Source organism: Pongo pygmaeus, chromosome 16, assembly GCF_028885625.2.
Source record: "Pongo pygmaeus isolate AG05252 chromosome 16, NHGRI_mPonPyg2-v2.0_pri, whole genome shotgun sequence".
In the NCBI taxonomy this organism is placed as follows: domain Eukaryota; kingdom Metazoa; phylum Chordata; class Mammalia; order Primates; family Hominidae; genus Pongo; species Pongo pygmaeus.
Genome location: NC_072389.2, coordinates 104703160 through 104723884, shown reverse-complemented (window position 1 = coordinate 104723884; position 20725 = coordinate 104703160). Strand labels below are relative to the sequence as shown.

The 20725-nt window shown below is 48.7% G+C and overlaps 2 protein-coding genes across 5 annotated transcripts in view; one reads left to right on the top strand and one right to left on the bottom strand.

Moving 5' to 3' along the window:
* PGPEP1L (pyroglutamyl-peptidase I like) overlaps positions 1 to 4182 on the top strand; it is a 136298-nt gene extending 132116 nt beyond the window's left edge. Inside the window, exons 3-5 of the mRNA XM_054450733.1 lie at positions 1239 to 1361; positions 2748 to 2974; positions 3714 to 4182. Coding sequence (XP_054306708.1) covers positions 2766 to 2974; positions 3714 to 3933 — 429 coding nt within the window. The 5' untranslated portion in view covers positions 1239 to 1361; positions 2748 to 2765 and the 3' untranslated portion in view covers positions 3934 to 4182. The remainder of the gene's footprint in view (positions 1 to 1238; positions 1362 to 2747; positions 2975 to 3713) is intronic.
* A 3623-nt stretch (positions 4183 to 7805) lies between these two features.
* Positions 7806 to 20725, bottom strand: part of IGF1R (insulin like growth factor 1 receptor) — a 314484-nt gene continuing 301564 nt past the window's right edge. For all 4 annotated transcript variants that reach the window (XM_054450719.2, XM_054450720.2, XM_054450727.1 and 1 more), the window contains one exon: positions 7806 to 15246. In XM_054450719.2, the coding sequence (XP_054306694.1) occupies positions 14865 to 15246 (382 nt within the window). In that variant the 3' untranslated portion in view covers positions 7806 to 14864. The remainder of the gene's footprint in view (positions 15247 to 20725) is intronic.

Sequence of the window (20725 nt, the reverse complement as noted above, 5' to 3'; positions counted from 1 at the left end):
GTTAAGTGATTTTCTCTAGTAGAATGTTTTTATTCCATGCTATTCATTTATTTATTTATTTTTGAGATGGAGTTTTGCTCTTGTTGCCCAGGCTGGAGTGCAATGGTGCGATCTCAGTTCACTGCAACCTCTGCCTCCCAGGTTCAAGTGATTCTCCTGCCTTAGCATCCCAAGTAGCTGGGATTACAGGCATTTGCCACCACATCTGGCTAATTTTTGTATTTTTAGTAGAGATGGGGTTTGGCCATGTTAGGCTGGTGTCGAACTCCTGACCTCAAGTGATCCACCCGCCTCGGCCTCCCAAAGTGCTGGGATTACAGGTGTGAACCACCATGCCCAGCCCATGCTATTTATTTTTAATGTATCTCTAATAGGTTTTTCTTTTGTGATTACCATGAGGCTTACAAAAAATTTGATAGTTATAATAAGTTATTTTTAAATGATAACAACTGAACATTGATTGCAAAGAAAAATATGAAAAACAAACTCTACAATTTAAAACCAACCTTCACCCACATTTTTGACTTTTTAGTGTTTCAGTTTTATCTTTTTATGTTACCTATCTCTTAACCAATTGTAGTAATTATTGTTTTTTATAGTTTTGTCTTTTAGTCTCATACTTAAGACATACATGATTCACTTAACACAATTACAGTATTAGAGTATTCTGAATATGTTTTGTTACTTGTGCCAGTGAGTTTAATACCTTCAGAAGTTTTCTTGTTATGTGTTAGTATCTGTTTCTTTCAAGTTGAAGAACTCTCTAGATTTGTAAGACAGGTCTGGCATTGATATCCTCAGCTTTCGTCTGGGAAAGTCTTTATTTCTCCTTCATGTTTGAAGGATAGCTTTGCTGGGTACAGTATTGTTGTTGGTGGGTTTTTTTTCCTTCACACTTTGGGTTTTTTTTTTTTTTGAAACAGAGTCTAGCTCTGTCACCCAGGCTGGAGTGCAGTGGTACTATTTCAGCTCACTGCAACCTCTACCTCCCAGGTTCAAGTGATTCTCCTGCCTCAGCCTCCCAAGTAGCTGGGATTACAGACAGGTGCTGCTGTGTGCAATTGCCTCTCAGGTGGGAACTGTGGCTCTCTTCTTGGCCCCTTGCCACTTTGTGAGCTCCTTGAGGGCAAAGTCCAGGCCACGGAAGACCCCTGGAAGTAGACCCCAAGGATTGGGTTTTCAGGGAATCTTGGTGCCCCCCCATCAACTGAGGCAAGTCCACCTGCCGCTTTCCGCAGGAGCTCTCCAAGCTGGGCCTGGGGAATGAAACAGTGGTGCAGCTGCGGACTCTGGAGCTGCCTGTAGATTACAGGGAGGCTAAGCGGAGTGTCACCGGGATCTGGGAAGATCATCAGCCGCAAGTAAGTGATGGCCAGAGGCAGTGGGGCATGGGACTGGCGATGTGGTAGAGCTGGAGCCTGTGAACCCCCCCGGGCCCTGGTTCTAGGGTTGATGGTTGAGGGGCACCCCGTCCCCAGGCCCCATCAGTCATGCAAGGTCCCAGCTGATTGTGTAAGGTTCTGGGTCTGTTTGTAAAAGTATAAGCCAAAATATGGATTAGATCTTAATAGAAAATCTGGAGAGAAAGGAGGAGGAAAAGAAATGGAAGTATTATTCCCAGCCAGGACTCAAAAATAGTTTCCACCTAAGGGAGAGGCCCTTGGGTTGGGCCCCACCCATACCCATGAGGGGCAGGTAGGTTTGAAGATGGACGTGAGGCAAGGACCTCCGTGCCCAGGGAACGATCGGGAGGATGGCCAGCATAGGGGAGGCCCATCTTCATAGCACCCAGCCCATTTTATCTGGACATAATTACTGTATAAAAAACAGATACAACCCCACCCCCCCCAAAAAAAATTCTCCAAACAAGGACCAGATGATGAGGTTAATAAAACATACACTATCAAGCCATTCAGACAATGCCCCAGATGTTTTGATAACATACTTGGGCAGCTATTTTTCAAAAAGGAAAAATAATCAGCTTGAATAAATTCTAAGAAGATTTCATTGGATGGCTACTAACTTCCTTTATTAAAGTTTCATTTAAAAAAAGATGCAGGAGGCGGGCACAGTGGTTCACACCTGTAATCCCAGCACTTTGGGAGGCTGAGGCAGGCGGATCACTTGAGGTCAGGAGTTTGAGACCAGCCTGGCCAACATGGTGAAACCCCGTCTCTACTACAAATACAGAAATTAGCTGGGTGTGGTGCACCTGCAGTCCCCGCTACTCGGGAGGCTGAGGCAGGAGAATCACTTGAACCCGGGAGGCGGAGGTTGCAGTGAGCTGTGATGGTGCCATTGCACTCCAGCCTGGGTGATACAGCCAGACTCTGTCTCATAAAAATAAATAAATACATAAATAAAATATAAAATAAAAAGATGCAGGATTCCCCCAAAACATGAAGCCTCTGCTGTGGGAGCCTCACCACTTACCAGCTTGCCTCTCCTCCCTCCAACCTTCCCCCCACAAAAAGAGAATACATTACCCTGTAAGAATAATTTGAAGTAAAAAGTATTTAAATGTAAATGCAGCATGAGTTTTTATTCAGCTAGAAGAATCCAGCTGTTTTTCTTTCCAGCCATATTAGGAGACACTGGTGGGGGATCCTGGGGTTTCCCAGTGGATTTGGGGTTTGAGATGTTTTGCATGGAGCCGAGCTCTCAAAAGGAGTGGTCCCTCTGCACATTTGGTGAGTGGGGTGGGCCTCGTTTTCCTGGGTTCTCTCTGCTGTTACCCTTTCACACAGCTCGTCGTGCATGTGGGCATGGACACCGCCGCCAAGGCGATCATTCTGGAACAGTCTGGCAAGAACCAAGGCTACCGGGACGCTGACATCCGGGGCTTCCGGCCCGAGGGCGGCGTGTGCCTACCTGGCGGCCCAGACGTGCTGGAGTCAGGGGTCTGCATGAAGGCGGTCTGCAAGCGCGTAGCTGTGGAGGGTGTGGAGGTGATCTTTTCCCGAGATGCAGGCAGGTATGCTCTGTGGGTGTCAGGACTCTGAGCAGGTAGGAGAGAAGCAATGGCCGTCGGCGTCCCCCTGACCTCCAAGAAGCCATCCTGTACCGTCCAGCTGGCCACTTGGCCATGCGGCGCCGCCCCCAGATTGCCCCTCTTTGCTGTGTGCAGGCCAGCACAGTTGCTCACACCTTGCCTGAGGTCTCATTTGTGAGACCTCCCTGTGGAAACATGGTCTTTGGTGTGTTGATCTAGGAGAAGAGACGGGAAGGCAGACTTCAAGAGCCACTAACATTTCATGAATGTTTTCTAATTTTGATTTTTGGGGTGACTGAAGTTGTGAGTTGACTATGTTGATATAGCCCCAGATAAAGACTGATTTACCTTTGTTTCTCCAAACTCTGATCCCCAGTAGGTGGTTTCCCCTTTCCCCAAGGAATGAATGAGTGACTCAACGAAGACATGAATGAGAGGGATTCACTGGGGTGCAGGTGCTGTGGACTCTGCTTTGTGGAGTATCTGACCCCTTTCTGCCTTGGCCACTTGCTGGTCATGAGACCATGAGGCCAAGAGCCAGCTCTCCCCAGCTCATCCCGGCACCATGTTCTTTGAGGTGAAACAACACAACTTAAGTCTCCCTTGGGTGGCAGTCCTCCCTCCTCAGGCTTTGTGGGTGTTGCATTGCCACTTCTGCATATGTTTCACTGAGGTTAGAGGCTGGTCCCGAGAATTAATGTGGCATTTCCTGTGGTTGCAGATACGTCTGTGATTATACCTATTACCTGTCTCTGCATCATGGAAAGGGCTGCGCGGCACTCATTCATGTCCCTCCACTATCGCGCCGGCTCCCGACCAGCCTGCTGGGAAGAGCCTTGCAAGTCATCATCCAGGAAATGCTGGAAGAGGTGGGAAAGCCCACGCACAAAGCCCAGTTCGAAGAAAACTCAACCATGGTCCTTCCAGGCAGAGGGAACTGACCGGGGCATTGCTCCTTTAGAGAAAATTAAATGTTTCAATCCTGTGTGTAGCATTCAACTGTGCATTGAGAAACTTTTTCAAAAATTGCTTGTAAGACAAAGAGGGTGGAAAACTCTGAATTAGCCCAACAAAATCACAAAGGGTTATTTTATTGTCCACCTTTCAGAGTGTTCTTTCTCCCGACATTTCACAGGGGATGAACTAGCTTCAGTTATGGTTTTCATGACAATAAAATGAAATCTGAGTCACCTGTTTTCTTCCAAAAATCTACACAGTGAGTCTGTGTGATCCTGCCCAGACTGTGGGGACCACAGACCTGTTTTGGAGAGGCTTACAGAAGCACAGAGACAGCCACTGCTCCAGGGGCCCCATTCCTGGCCTTTGAGCTTGTGTGTCCAGGTCCTGGGTAGCCTCGAAGCCACTGAGGCTCTACTGTATGATTTCTCTGTCTCTGTTTGCCCCTTTTACTACTTACTCATTTTAATAATTTTCGAGCATACAGTTCAGTAGTATACAGTACATTTCCTTGTTGTACAACCGTCACCACCATCCATCTCCAGAACTTTCTCCTCATCCCAAACTGAAACTCCGTACCTATTAACTCCTATTCCTTCTTCCTCCCAGCCCTTGATGCCCACCATTCCACCCTCCATCCCTATGAATCTGACTCTAGGTAGCTCATATGAGGGAGTCGTGCAGCACTGGTCCTTTTACATCTGGCTTATTTCAGCCTCATGTCCTCCAGGTTCATCCATGTTGTAACATGGGACAGGATTTCATTCTGTTGAAGGCGGAATAATATTCCAGTGTATGTATGGACCACATCTTGTTTATCCATTCATCTGTAGATGAACACTTATGTTACTTGCCCCTTTTGGTTATTGCAAATCATGCTGCTACAAACACTGATGTGCAAATATGTATCCGAGTCCTATAGCCAGAGGTGAATTCCTGGATTCAATGCTAATTCTGTGTTTAATTTTTTAAGGAACTGCCATTTTGTTTTGCACAGGAGCTGCACCATTTTACAGTCACATTGGTAGTGTGTTTGGTTTGAAGGCACAGGTTAATAGCCAGGCTTAGCTTCTCTCCGTGGTGTCTTCCCTTTTTAAAAACAGAATCTCCTGTTTCATGTTTTGTTTTGCTTTTATGACATAGCACCAGGTCTTGTGCCAAGCTTCTCCCAGCAAGATTCTACCTGTTCAGTGTTTTCTAGGTGCAGATTTCCTTTGGGAGTCCCGTTGGTAACATTGCTTTTTTTTTTTTTTGGAGGAAGTGAGTGAAGATAGGTAAGCTCTGGGAAATTTCTCGCTACACTGGTGTGCTTACAACTACCATTTTTCACTTGACTACATTTAAAAAATTCATCACTCAGTGTTCGGATTCATTCAGTATTAAGAAAAGCATTTGCAGCTTCCTAACAAAGGAACCAGGCCAGGCGCGGTGGCTCACACCTATAAATCCCAGCACTTTGGGAGGCTGAGGTGGGCGGATCACTTGAGGCCAGGAGTTCAAGACCAGCCTGACCAACATGTGAAACCCAGTCTCTACTACAATTACAAAAACATTAGCTGGGTATGGTGGTGGGTGCCTATAATCCCAGCTACTCGGGAGGCCGAGGCAGGAGAATCGCTTGAACCCAGGAGGCGGAGGTTGCACTATTGCACTCCAGCCTGGTCAAAAAGAGCAAAACTCCGTCTCAAACAAAAAGGAACCAGTCAAGGCCGCCAGCACACTTTTTGCATTTGGAGTAGCCTTTAGAGGACTCCCTTTGCAAGTACACCTGGATCATTTGCTAGAAATCAGATCAAAGCCCGCATGTTGGGGGATGGGGAAGGTGGTGCTGGGTGGCGTGCACAGGTCTGGCTGATGGTTGGTAATGTGGAGCTCTGCCTGTGCTATGGACAGTTCTGTCCCAGGACACCGGCAAGCAAGGGGCCCCCAGGACTGGGCTCCAGTGTTATATTTCAGACTGCTTGGCCGCATGCCATAACATTTTTAAAATTTTTAGATATCCAGTTGGGAGGCCCAGAGCTCCCTCTTCATGAATTTCCCCATCATTTTCACCACTGTGGCCTCTGAAGTTCTCCGGGGAGAACCCCAGAAGTCTCATTCACATCCTGGGCTGTGGACTTCGCCCAGCATCCCTTGTCAGTATACACAGAGCCTGCTTAGTTCTGGCAGTGCAGAAGCCAGTTTGAGAACCACAGCAGAAAAGGCTGAGTCCTGGGTTGGTAGCTGGCGGGGAGGTGGGAGGGGGGTCTTGAGCATGCCTGTATGTTTGCTCATCTGTAAGAATAATTAAAATCCTTCCTTTGCAGGGTGATTGTGAACATCTGGTGAGAAAATGGATGTGAAGGTCTTCTAGTAACATTAGAACACTACAAAAATCACACATTTGAGTGACTAAGGACTCATACCTGGACTTGGGGGGGGGTTAATGCAGAAATAGCTCTTGAGGGCTTGCAGTCTTAAGAAATGGCATGGAGGGGAAAGGTTCTAACGCTTCTAAAGACCCAGCACCTTCATCCTTAGATATTGCTGCTCCTTCTAGCTGGGCAGGCCAACTGCAGACTGCACTGTGGCAACCTGGAAGTGCAGCATCAACCTGACCAGGAATGGAGGAGGCCTCATTGGGCTGACCAGCCTCAGAATTGAGACCTCCTCGTCATCAGTCACCTAATGAAGATCCCCTGAGTGCCAGGCACTCGGTGACAACACTGAGCAGTAACCCTGAAGCAATGCCAAACTTGAGAGTACCCTCTTTTTTTTGAGACAAAGTCCTACTCTGTCACCCAGGCTGCAGTACAGTGGCACAATCTTGGCTCACTGCAGCTTCCGCCTCCCGAGTTCAAGCGATTCTCCTGCCTCAGCCTCCCAAGTAGCTGGGATTACAGGCACCTGCCACCACGTCCCACTAACTTTTTGTATTTTTAGTAGAGATGGGGTTTCATCATGTTAGCCAGGCTGGTCTTGAACTCCTCACCTCATGTGATCCACCCACCTCAGCCTCCCAAAGTGCTGGGATTACATGCGTGAGCCACCGCACCCCAGCTGGGAGTCCCCTTTCAGAAAGGCCTTTGCTTTTCGGTGCAAACATTTCTGAGGCTCAACAGGTCTGAAGTAACTGTGGTCTTCGGTTTACTTCTCCTACCTACACATTGCTAGGCAGCTCCTCTTCTACTGGCCCGATTTTGCTATAGGAGCATAATTTCCCATGATAAAAGTTGAGGGAAATGACCAGCTTCTCCTCCTGATGTGTCTATCAATCCTTAGTCTGATTCTAGAACATTCACACCTTGCCATACATGGCCATTTCCCCTGACAAAAATAATATTTACGTTGTAGTGTTCCTAGGGGCAGAGATCACTAAGCAGCAGCTAGAAAGTAACTAACTTTGGAGCTCCTCCAGTGAGCCACATTCTGCGTGTGGCCTGCTGGGTTCTCACCAGCACCCCCTGAAGCGGGCATGTCAGCTGTGAAAGACCAAAAAGCACATAGGAAATGTGAAGAACTGAAGTCCTCTGCCCTGGGGTCATGCAGATCAGACTTGCCTTGGCCTGACTGTTAGTGGAAGGTATAGGAAAAAAGTCCACAAATCAGTCAGAACTGCAGTACAGATTTTCTTAATTTATGTATTCAAATTTCTTTCCAGATGATTTAATGGAGGGAGAAACAGATAGCTTCCCTGTCGTCTTCACTGGCAATTTGCATGCTGAGAAAGCTCAGCTGTCAGAGAAGAGGCAGTGCTTTTGTGGAGAACGCTCCCAGGCAACATGCCTGAACACACATGCCCCACACAGCTCAGCTTCCCTGCCACCAAAGTGTAGTGATGCTTCCAGGAGGGACAAAACCAAACCAGAGACAGAAATGCATACAGAATTATTTTATTTAACTTAAACCATGTAGTACTTTACTAGAAAAAAGCAGAGTAAGAGAAACTAACGTTGCCTTAGCTTCAGCCATTCAAAATAGACAAAGTTTCTTTTTTCCATAATGTAAAGAATCCAGAGTATATCGCAATAACAGGAATAAATTCTTACAACAGAATATACAAAAACATTTTGAAATTTTTTTCATCTACTGATTTTTTATATAAACAGGATTTTTTTAGGAATAATTTATACACAAAGTCATTTTATGTAACAAATTGGCCATGTTATTACCTTTTTTTTTTTTTACTTTACTTTAAAAAAATTTTTTTTAACAAGAAAACTCAGAAAATGCATTATTTGCGGTGCATCCGTTCCATCCCACCTTCTGGTTTGATTTTTTTATCCCAGACAAAGGGATACCCAGAGGTAGACAAACTCTGGCAAACCTCTCACCTCAACCTCACTGGCTTAGAAAGCAGACAGGTGTTTTCACCGGGCGTCTCTTCCACCTGTGGATGTGTGTGTGCAACGCCAAACATCCAAATGAAAAGTTGAAAACAAAACCCAAATAGTTTCCAGATCTTTCTCCTATGTAGCGCAAAAACCCCAGGTGTTTCCCACGATAGAGATATTGTGGAGTTGGGGAGACACGGCCAACAATCCACTGGCGTTAGAGGAAGTGGAGTCAACTTTAAAACAAATTTTTGTGTATGTTGTAGTTTCTATTAAAAATTCTGTATTAGAAATATTTATCTTCGGGGTTCTGCCTTAAATAGGGTCTGTGTTCTAACAAAGCATTAATCATGATACGAGGCATGTAAGCAAATGGCCTGTGTGCCTCAGAGCTGTCATCTTTTATGTGATCACTGGGTATGCTGTAATCATCATGAAAACCACTGGCTGTGCAGTCAAGTCTTCCCATGTCCATGGCACTGCGTTGATGATGACGGCAGCCAGACCAATCAAACCAGATGCTGAACGGCGCCATGCACTGCTGGGCTCCAACACCTCTGCCGTTTCCATGGCCAATGAGGTTCCTTCCATCTGTTAAAGTAGCTACACTCCAAAGGGAAATGACCAGTAAAAAATGATCCCCTTCCCAACCAGAGGGTTCTGGAAGACCAAGATACTGAAGATACAGAACTACTTTTTAAATCATCATTCCTCTGTTATAAACTAGGGCAGAAAGCATAGGGGGAAAAGAGGGTGAACCACGGCTGGGGTCAGGGAAAAATCCTTTTTTGGCATATTGTAAAGCTAGCTAGTAAACAGGTGTCCTAAAAAAAAAATGGATCACAAACACACATTTGCACACACAGAGGGAAAAAAGTGTCTTTAAATTATTTTCGGCAATTATAAACTACAAACATTTTATAAAATTATTCTATGTTCTTACAAAAATGCAATGAAACATTTAATTAGTTCTTGTAAACCAGATCTTCGTCAACTGACTACCCGTAATCTACTGGACTTAAGAGCCCTATTGAAAACGCTAATGAGTGACTAGTTAAAACAATGTTGACCAGAAAGATGCGGACACACACACGTGGGACATAAAAATGAGTGATCATTATGTTCTTGCAGAAACAAACAAAACCCTAAAGTCATGCCCCAGAACTGACAACTGACGAGTGCGATGTAGTTTGTGTTCTTGAACAATTCGCCTTAACTCCGAGATCAGTTTCCAGAGTAGGATGTTAGGTTTCTTTGTTGAAACCAAATGCCCATGGATGACTGCTGAGCCTTGATGTGGTCTGATAGCTTCAAAAACCATCAAGTTCAAAACACTGCCCACATTTCTTCCAAGCCCTGCACCCTGCTGCTCGTAACTCTTCTCTGTGCCAGGATCCCTGTGACAACGGTTCAGTACCTGCCACCTGGTCATTCCACCATCAAGGAGCGCTCACTTCTCCAAACGACGCAACCAGTCATCTAAGATGAAGGCCAAAAATGAAACCCTCTGACCTGTCCAAGGTCTGTATCTTCAGCATCTCTGGCAACAGAGGTTCAGTCTAAATAACATCCTCTCTTGAAGTTCTCATTTGTACCACCAACTACTTCCGAGTGAAGTAAGAAAGTGTCTTTCATCACTGGTTCTTAAGGAGTGGATCTCTGGTCCACATCTCCCAATGCTGCTTAGCCCAGGAAATGAAGACCGCTGACAACACACAGTAACATTAACGAAAAGAACAAACCCCAAACTTTAAATGCATAACTGGGACTGCTGGAATGGGCCAAGGCATACCATGGCGGGTCACTGTCACCAGGAGGGCGCCTATGTTTTAGAAGGGAGTGGCCACCAATACCGTCTGGCCACCCTGGAAGGACCCAGCGTGACAGCTGAGGACACTGGACAAGCATCCTAGCCTTCTTACCCATCTGATCTGTGTGATCTTGCCACAGAGCCGCTTGCAGGCCATTCGGCCACCAGCCTGCAAAGGTGGACTCTGCTGCAGGAAAGGCTTCGGTGGAACAAACCGGCCTAGCATCTGGTGCCAGAGAATAGTTGGCTCATAAATCTTTTATCCCAAAGCACCCCAGTTTGCACCGAGCATCTTGCCATTTGGTAGTTCCACAGTGGCCGCTCTTCTATTTTATGAAGCCACGTTTCCCCCCCATTGAAATGTGACTCCACATCTTAAGAAACAGGCCAGGAGGAGAGGCCAGGTCGGCCACGAACACGGTCTTCCATCTTCCAAGGAGGGGGCTTGTTCCAACGGTATGTCAAACGTCATGACATCCCATGAAGGAGACCCGGGGTGGTCTTGGTCTCACTCAAGTTCAACAGTGTCTCCAGTACACACCAGCTCCTGCTGCCTCAGGGAAGGGCTGTGTGGGAGAATGTCTTAATGCTCACATCAGTTCCATGATGTGCCTCAGTGGTTCATGTGACTTCAAGCAGTGTGAGCTGCTGGCAGAAGGAGGTTGCATGGAAAATGCCACAACTCAGCTTAAGATTATTTGGAACACACAGAAGAGAAAAATCAAGAGGCGGGGAAATCAGCATGAAGTTAGGCTAGAACTGTGGATAGATGATGCCTTGGTATAGTCAGGGTGGGTGGGTTGGTCCAGTAAAATGACTGCACCATCACACAAGCCAAGTTTTCTCTTTTATTGAAGTGTTTCTGAAGCATTTGCTATGATGGGCACTACACTGTTAGTGTTTTCTACTTAAAAGCTACCTACATAAAACAAAAACAAAATGACATCAGTAACTCAGACAGCTTAAACAAAACCCTTATAACCAGCTGAATGATCTGTAGAAATCCAGTTGTGGAAACCGGTAGGTATGTGCACAAGAGAGGAGAGGCCATTATTCCAAGGGGTCACCTACAGTGTGGAAGAAGAAAACCCTGATCAAACAGTATTTCTCAATGACCTTAAGATCCCCGGGGTCTTGGGAGAGATGGGTCGCATTCCGGCAGGAGGCTCCTGAGCACGTTCACTTAGTGCTGGAATTGCAAAGGAGCCATCCACACTTGGGGAAAGCTGCCCGCCACATTTCCCAGCGAAATCATCAGTGACTGTAAGAGCAGCTGCTGGAAGAGGGGAGCGAGCCATCTGTCCTGTGAGCAGCAGGACCAGGGACAGACGGATGTACAGCCCTGGCGGGGGGTGCGACGCCACGGAGGCTCGGCGCCGACCACTGGGCTTTCCAGCCTGAAGGTTTCGTACATCTCTGTCTACCCCTAGGGGAGGAGGAGGTGAGGGAGAAGTTGAGAGGGCAGCGTGGAAGGGGAGGGGACTCTGCTCCTGCGTGTGTTCTATCAGGGACTGGCTGTGAGGTCAGGAACCTCTGCATTCTGGAGCACAGGCTGGGTGGATCTTGCTCTCCAGCTGCTGCTGCAGCTGCACCTTTGTGCTCAATGAATGCAGCAGCCATGGCCGCACGGCCCTGCCTCAGCGCAAGCCTCCTGCAGGGATGGAGCAGCAGCAAGGGGAGCAAACCCAATGCCCTGCGCCTTTACCCGGGTGATTCGCACAGGGATTGTGCTGCCTGGACACCTTCCTGTCCTCAGAACCTGAGGAACAACTGCTCTCTTAAGGACGAAATGTGTCGGTCATTCCATCTGCATGGAAGCAGTTTGTTCCAAAGACAACCAGCCAGGGACAGCCTGGTGGCTCCCCCAGGTGTGCTCTGGTGCCCTCGTTGGCCTCACACGGCCACCTGGCTAGAAGGAGAAGAAATCTAATACCTTGGTGGAAACCAAGATAGAAAACAAAACAACAAAAAAAGCAACACAAAACGGGACATTCTCAGAAAAAGGCAAGCTGTCTGAAATGAGCAGAGAGGTGAGTTAGTGTTGCTTTGACCCCGGAATACAGCCTGGCTTCTCCCTGCGTCACCTGGGTGTGGAGCCTGTGGCGTGGATGAGGTTACCAGTATCAACGGCCTATTGTCAGGTGCTGAGAAATGTGAGATGTATTCTTTTGTCTATATACACATATAAAAAATAAGAGTGAGGTAGATAAATGTTTGGGGGAAAAAAACCCAAAAAATCAAGAACTGTTCCATCACTCTCTCACACACACACCCCACACATACACACGCACACACCCTTTCCTTGAAATTTAAATTCATAATGGGGCTTCTCTACAGTGATTGAAACTGGTATCACAAAATAAATTAAAACTCCTACATATACCTTTTTTTTTTTTTTTTAAAGGGAACATGCTATGGGGTAGAGACTAGAGAAAGCAGTGGGACAAACTGCCGACCAGCAAAAAAGCAGTATAAACTTTCTTTTTTGTGTTTAATCTTCAGTCACAACTAGCAATCACCGTATCCCAGCATCCCAGCTTTGTTCTTACTCCTAAACATTTCCATCCCAGAAGCAACTCTTGTGCTGTCATCTCTCTGGTGAGAAGTGCTAAAAACGAAACAAAACAAGACCCCTGGGCCCCGAGGACCTGGATTCCTGGCCGAGGGAAAGTGGGCCAGCACCACAGCCCTGGTCCCCCGGCAGGAAGCAAAGGGGCTCTTGGGCCACCGTGGCGTCTGCGCTGCCTCGACCTAGCACTCCAGCCGGCACAGCCCTGAGGGTGCCGCCCTGGGCCAGCCTGGATCCCGGGGTCCCTTGGGATGTTCTGGTTCCAAAGACAGGTCGGTCGGTCCGGTAAGGGTGGTGGCGAGGGCCACAGCAGGCCCTGCTGGACCACACTCTGCTGCTCCCTTGGACTCAGCAGCTGTTTTTCGTGGGATGGAAGGATTAAATAGCCATTAAAAAAAATAGTAATCCAAATGCCTAGCGTCTGCAGTTAACACTGCTGTTGTACCCAAGAATTAAAAAAATATATATATGTGTGTCACAACCTAAACAAAGGCAAGGGAAAGAGAGGGTGAGGCTTCTCAACCACGGTGAGTGGAAACACTGAACAAAGACGTGTGAAATATTTAACCTTTGTTTTTCTGACCTGAGTTTGTATCATGTCTTGCACTGTAACAGACTCCAATGCTGTGAGGGCAGGCTGGGGAGAGGAGCGTGGCCCTCTCAGGACGGGTGCCCTCACCAGCCTCGTGCCCACAGAGCCTACGGGTTAGAAAACAACTAAAGGGGCAGGTGGCAGCAGGGATGGGGGATGGATTTATAAAAAGGCATCCAACAGTTCATGGCAAATTATGTGATAGAAGTATCAATTACCGGGAAAAGAGGAAGAAAGTCACGCACTCTAGTACAAAGCGTAAGAAGTTTCTTGGAGTGAGCAGAAAGGGGAGAGGGTGGACCTGAAGGTTTTCATAGATTAAATCCACAAAGATCAAGAACAAAAAAAATAGCAGCTTTTTTTTTTTTCTGTACAGACGTATAGATGAATATCTGAACCGTAAAAAAGTTATAAAAGTGACATTAAAGACGATGTGTATGCAAATGTTTCATGGTCTAACATAGAACTGTAAGACCCATGAAGAAGTCCTAGGAACAGAGAAAATGTCAACAAAGCTTAGAATGCTTGAATCCATTGACTGCTTTTCTTCTCACTGCTGTTGTGGTGTTTGAATTTCTTTCCTTGCAAACCTGCATCAACGGTTGGGCTGAGTCCCTGGAAACCCCTTCCCATCTGTGTCCTCGGGGGCGGGCGGGGGAGCTGGGGCTGGGAGAGAAGCAGGCATGGGGCCCCTTGACTCCAAGCCTGTCCGCCAGGCTGCTTCGGGGCCCATGACCACCAGATTCTTGGGGGTTGGGCAGGGGGTGGGGTGGGGAGGCAGGGCAGGGAAGCCGGTTCAGCTTCTCCCCACCTTCACTGAGAGAAAGTCCTATTGTGTCCAGTTCCCCCAAATAATAACCTAGTCAGAAGCAATGAGACCTGTGTGCCCGTGGCCTTGAGAAGCACAGCAGGGGCAGTCGGACGGACGGAGCCTGTTGCCAGCGTGTCTCTCAAATGGAGCAACCAGATGCCACGCTCACCCAAGCCTCCGGACACAAGGAATCAGCGCAGGGACGATGAGGGAGAAAGTTCAGGATTTTGGCAAAATTAGGCAGCGTTAAAATGGTAACAGCCTTGGATGAACGATGGCCCTTTGTAAATTTCATGTCCCTAGAAAGGTGAAAGATAAAGGTAAAAATTTCCATCTCCACGTGTTTGTTTGTAATGACCTACGGTGCCGGGTGGGTGTGTACAGTGGTTGGATGGGGCCACAGGGACAGCCGCTTCCTCAAACTGATAAAAAGGGCTTCCCAGCTGGACTTGTGGCAATTATTTTTCCATTATGAAGCAGAGAGAAGAGAGAAAGGGAGAGAGAACAGGGAAGGACAGGGACAGAGTGAGGAGACTGGTTCTCAAGTGCTCTGTTGCTATTAAGTGTTGTCATTAAGGTTCTTAAAGGCCCATGTCAGTTAAGGGTTTGGGTAGGGAATAAAAAGCTGCTTGCATATTGAAAAAAGGAACATCCCAAATGTGTTTACTGCAGAGAAGCTGTCTCCCGCGGGCAGCAATGGCAGTTCTGAAGATCCACTGAGGTACAGGAGGCTTGTGAATAGATTGTTAAAACTCTCTCTCCCCCCACCCCGCTGCGCGTGCGCACACGTTACTGTTTGCACAGATTCAGGATCCAAGGATCAGCAGGTCGAAGACTGGGGCAGTGGCAAGGCCCGCTCGTTCTTGCGGCCCCCGTTCATGTGTGCGTAAGGCTGTCTCTCGTCGAAGCTGGCGCGGAGGACCAGCACTCCAGGGCCGGGGCCGTTCTCGGCCTTGTGTCCTGAGTGTCTGTCGGGCAGTGGCAGGGAGGACGAGGAGGCCGAGGGGTCCAGGGGGACGCTCTCCATGTTCTCTGGCTCGAGGTCCAGTTCCTCCGGCTCGGGCAGCTTGTTCTCCTCGCTGTAGTAGAAGGAGACCTCCCGGAAGCCAGGCTCCATCTCGTCTTTGATGCTGCTGATGATCTCCAGGAAGGCAGGCCTCATCTTGGGGTTATACTGCCAGCACATGCGCATCAGTTCAAACCTGTAGCCAAGACACACGGGGCGGGGGGGGGGGGGTCCACACTGGGAGGGCGCACGTGGCCAAGAGGCTTCATGGGCCGCCTGCAGTGGTTTCCCGCACACAAGCGCACGGTGGGAGCACTAAGACCAGCCCTACTGCCCCTCTTCGTCCCCGGCTTTCTGCCTGGACGGCCCAAGTGGCCTTCAGTCTCCCGTTCTACCTCGTACGGCTCCATTCTCTTCCCCCAGAACCACCACGGTACAGAACCCAAACTCTCCTTTCCCAAGAAGGACTAATCCAGCTCCACACTGTCCATCATGTCAGGTGTTATCTATGGTGTCAGTGCTAAGAAATAAAAATAACCAGTTTTCTATCTGAGGCATCTCATGCAGGCACTGCTGAAACATCCTTTCCAGAATTAGCAGGAAACCCCCGGTTTCTCACTAAGAAGGCTGATGAGTGACTGCAGCTTCCCCAACAGTGCTCTCTCTCTGGTTCCCACCTGTGCTATTTCTAAGCTTCCTCCTGGTGCAGGGCTACCCCTGGCAGACGACCAAAGGAAGAAGGCACCATGAGGCCAGGCTTGCAACACGAAGAAATGCACGCTCCGAGTCTGCTGTCTCCATCTAGCACGTGCTTGCTCCAGCCCTGCACAAGCAAGCCCCAGCCGATGAACCAGGCTATTCTGGACCAAACAAGATGCCCAGCGTAGACCTGAAGCCAGATTCCAACAAGCCAGCAAGGAGAGCCCTGGACACGAGTCCACTCCACACACAAGGGACAGGCAGAACAGGATGACGCTTGTGCTGTGTCTCGGTCGCATCGGCTGGGATCCGACAGCACCTGGGCTGCAAATATCTGTGAGACCCTCAGAATCGCATGGAGCAAAGGGAGTCTTGCCGGCTGTGGCCGGGGCTCCCGGCCCGGAAAGGCCCGGGCTTTGACGAGCTTCCAGAATGCAGAGAGACCCAGCTACACAGACTTTTGGGGCAAAAAGCAGCTGGCTACCATCCAGGGCTGGCCATAGTTCTGAAGAGTGACCGCCAACAGCCCTCTCTCACATGAGCGTGAAACCAAAGTGCCTGCCTTTCCACCTCTGTTCTCACCAGAAAGCTCTCCCTTTGTTTTAAAATTCTGGCTAGAGATACTTTTCCATAAAAGTGGCCACACAGAACTCTCCACATCTAGGAAACTCAAAGCACCTGTGGCTGCTTGACCACAGACTACCTGCCCATGTCTGGCCTTCAGGGAAAATTCCAAGGGGAGGCTCCTGATGTAAGACAAGCCACTGGGCCTGGAAGCTGGCCTGCCAAGACAAGGGCTCCTATGGCCACCCGGCAGCTTCCTACAGGCGGAGATGGTGCAACCTTGAGGGAGGGTGGGCCTGGGTGTGAGGGAGAGCCATCCAGAATTCACTAGAATTCAGCGTTCTAGAGCCCGGGGGCCTGCGTCTCCACAGGGCCTAACCCGGGGCTGCCTGCCTCTACATCAGCTGCACTGGCATGGGGCCACGCTCCCTCATTTCCATGTGGGCTGCAGCTGCTTTCCAGCTACAACTACCAGCTGAGGACATTAGGACAGAGACTGTGGCCTGCAAGTCTAAAAATGTTTATTTACCATGTGGCCCTTTACAGAAGGAAGGCTCTGGAGAGAAAGGAATTAGACAAAATATGAAGGCCCCCACAGTATGCTTCTTAGATACGGAGGGTTCCATGTGGCCACTTTTATGGAAAAGTATCTCTGTAGCTAGAATTTTAAAAGTCTACCCCACGGTAGAATGCCAAGTGCACACTAGGTGCCAGGCAGTGAGGCAGTTGTGTGTGTGAACTGCTGAAGTCCTCACGAGTTTGTGAAGCAGGTGCTACTGACTGTAATATACCCCCATGTTACAGATGAGGGAACAGAAGCACTAAGATATTAAATAATTTGTCCAAGATTACAGAATTCATGAGGGTGGAGCTGGGATGGAGTTCTCTGCGCAACAGAATGACTACACTTTGATCATCAACAATCCCGGAAAAAGGAGGTTTTCTCAACCTAAATAAGAGTAGCCCTGGGCCCACCAGGAGACCCTCCCTCACCTAACTGTCCAAGGGACAGTCACAGATGTCCCAAGGATGTGGTTTGCATTGATAAAAACTGGCAGCTTGATGACAAATAAGCCTACCTTTCCATACTCCCCATCACTTCCTAAGAAAAACGATTGGGGTTAAAAAAATTAAAATAGGCCATAACGACATGAAATGCATCTCTGTGCCTGGGCTGTGAATTCCTCTCCAGCTGACTTACCCCTGGGCAGAAGCGTAACCAGGCCAAGAGCATGAGATGTGCTTGGCTCTTGCCCTGCGGCCAGGGACCGAAGAGGTGCCACTGGAGGAGCAGCGAGGCAGTGACATCAGCACAAACAAGCCATGGGATGCCTCTTTTAAACCATTCCAGAGTAACAACCCTTCCAGTGCTGCCCATAAAAGGAAGTCTTTTTTGCTCTGTGGGATTCAAGACCTTGTTTACTATTTCCACACACAAAAAACATCTCCATTAGTCTCTAGAAGGATATGTGAGCTGATAAAACTCATCTTTTAAAAAGCACTTTTTTTTTTTTTTTTTTTTTTTTTACCACGGGTCAGCTCTGGGGAGTCTGGAGCCATCCTTCTCAAATGTTCTCCCCTTTGGGGGACACATACCCAGCCCTTCTCCTGGAACAGGGACAAGACTCAAATGGAATTCCTGCCCTGCTGGGAAGCAGCTTCCTGGGGGCCAGCTGTGCCCCCCGGAGGCTGGGTGACGGTCAGCAGGGTGAGCACACGGAGGTGCCTCCGTATTCTCACTTCACTCTTGGCCCTGATGTCCTGAACTGGACAGGCTGTGACCTGTGTGGGATGTCAGCAGGCCACGAGGCACCCGCACATTCCCACATGCTGCCGGGAATCAGCACGGCCCCAGCCCGGTGCCGACACTCACCGGATTCCCAGAGGACCTGCGGGGCTGAATGTGTCTCTTTCCTGGCAGCCCTCAACAGTGAGGGTCGTCTTAGGAACCACGCCTCAGCCAGGAGCGGCTGTGGACATGGGTGCCTGTGTGCCTCAGTGAGCTTACTGGGGCTAACTGAGCAGGAGCGCCCTTCCTGCCTGTTTGGATCCCTCTCAAGCACTCGATTCCCGCAGAACCAAACCAGGATTCCAGTGATGGGAAAAACTGTACTGGAAAACTACAAAAAACATCAGATTTCACTAAGTTCGTTTCAGACTCATCTATGAGTTGATAATGCTCCAGGCTAAAAGTTCAGATTCCCTCCTGAATCCTGCAGACCAAAGACTTCTCTGGCAACAGTCTGGACACGTGGAGCTATGGAAGTGTTACCAGCAGAACAAATGGCTTCCTAGCCCAAGTTTTCCATGGCTGTGTTCACACCTCTGCCCTGGCCCTTATCCTGCAGCATTAGAGCCGGGACCTTTTACATCACTACGTTTCCTGAAAGCCAGGGCCACTCCTGGCTCATCTGTGTGACCTCAGGGTCAGCACGCACCCAGAGGGGCTCAACGGTATCTGTGGCATAAATACCGAGATCTGGGCTGAAATAAGGCTGAGGACGGGCTTTGTCATCAATCTAAAGTACAGACCCAGCAGGGGACCACAACCCAAATCTGATGTTGTGGTACTTGCTAAGTTAATTCACATTGAGTCATGGCGCTGAGACTCAGACCTCAACACCTTGTGGCTTGGGGACCACGGAGTCCTTCCTCTAAAGCCGGAACACTCGGTGACACTGAGGGTGAGAATCTGGCTACTTCCTGATGGTGAGCTCCAGTCCACCTGCAGCCACTGAGCTCCTTCAGCCCCCAGTGTCACCAGATAGTGCCTATTCAGATCTCAGAACCACACAACTCACACACTTTCTCACCTGGGACCCGGCAGAGGTTTCAGGGCAACTCCCAAGAGCTCAGGGACTCTCCTCTCCGGGATAAAAAGAGGCCATTCTTTCATGTCTTGTAACAACAGAACTCCCATGCTAGAACCCTCCTTTCTCAGGTAAGCTCATCAGGAAACTCAGAAGGACAACATGATACTCCCCATGAAACCAAGTTGCCTCCTTTCATTCTACTCTTTTCTTGGAAGGGAGAAAAATTTTCTTAGAAGGGAGAAAAATTCTTGATGGCAAAGCAGAAATGCCTCCTGAACTAAGCATTTAGTATCAGAGAAACCGCTCCGAGTAAATTTCCTTGTCACTCTATGCTGGGAACAGGAAGTGCCCTGCGTTCCCCATGGCAGGGGCTGCGTCCCAGGCAGTTGACGTCAACAGTAAAACCCCAGGTCACCTGGAGGTGGACCAAGTAACAATCCCACAAGTCTCTTGTAGATAAACGTTTACCCGAGGCAAAGAGAAAGCACAAAACAATACTGCTCTCCCTCACCCACCCTAAACCACAGGAGCAAAACTCACACCTGCTTTCATGGGCTGTTTCTAAGCTTGCTAAAATATCACCAGTTCTAGTATTAGCCTAGATTCTGGCACTGTACCTTTATGCAAATTCAGTGGTCATCAGTGGCTGCGCTGCTCAAAGTGTGGAGCAGATGGTCACCTGTGAGGGGCACTGGGTGTGTGTGTGTGTGTGTGTTGGTGGGGGACTGGGGGGTAGCCAGGCTCCCGGATCCCCAGTGGTCCTCTCCCCTGTGTCCTAGAGCTCACATCCCCACGTGATTGACTCCCACATGGTGTAACCTGAAGGAGAAGGTGGGAGCCTCAGAGTGTGACTTCTAAGGTTTGGTCAGAAAGGACGTCGTGCCTTCTGCTCAGGTCCTGCATCTTTTACTCTAGGGCACAGCAGGCAAACTATGTACCTGTGGGTAAAATCTGGCCTGCTGCCTAGTTTTCCAAGGTCTATGAGCTAAGAATGGTTTTCATGTAAACGGCTAAAATAAATTCAAAATAAGAATATTTTGTGACAACACAGAGATGATGTGGAATTCAAATTTCAGTATGCAAAAATAAAGTTGTATTGGAACACAGCCACGCTAGCTTATGTGACGCCTACAGCTGTGTTTGCTCCACAATGGCAGAGTCAAGTAGTCAGAGTCAAGGTCGTATGGGCCCACAGAGCCAAAAATATTTTTTAGCCGGCCTTTTAGAGAAAGAGTGTGCTGAACTCTGCTCTAAGAGAAGCCAGCTACACATCCCGAGACACTCGGGCAGTGCTACAGAGAGGCCCACGTAGAAGAGGGCGATTCATGCAGGGCATACTACCTATGCAGCAACACCTTGGAAGTGGGTCTGCCTGCCCCAGGCAAGCCTTCAGATGACTGCAGCCCCGGCAGACAGCTGGGCTGCAACCGCGAGAAGGGCTCCAAGGCAGAGCCAGCCAGCTATGCCGCTCCTGCGTTCCTCACCTTCAGAAACCTCTGAGAGATAATACATGTTTACTGTTGCTCTTAACTAGTAGGTTTTGGGTAGTTTGTTATGCTGCGATAAAAAACTAACACACAGAAGGGGAGAAGAAGAATT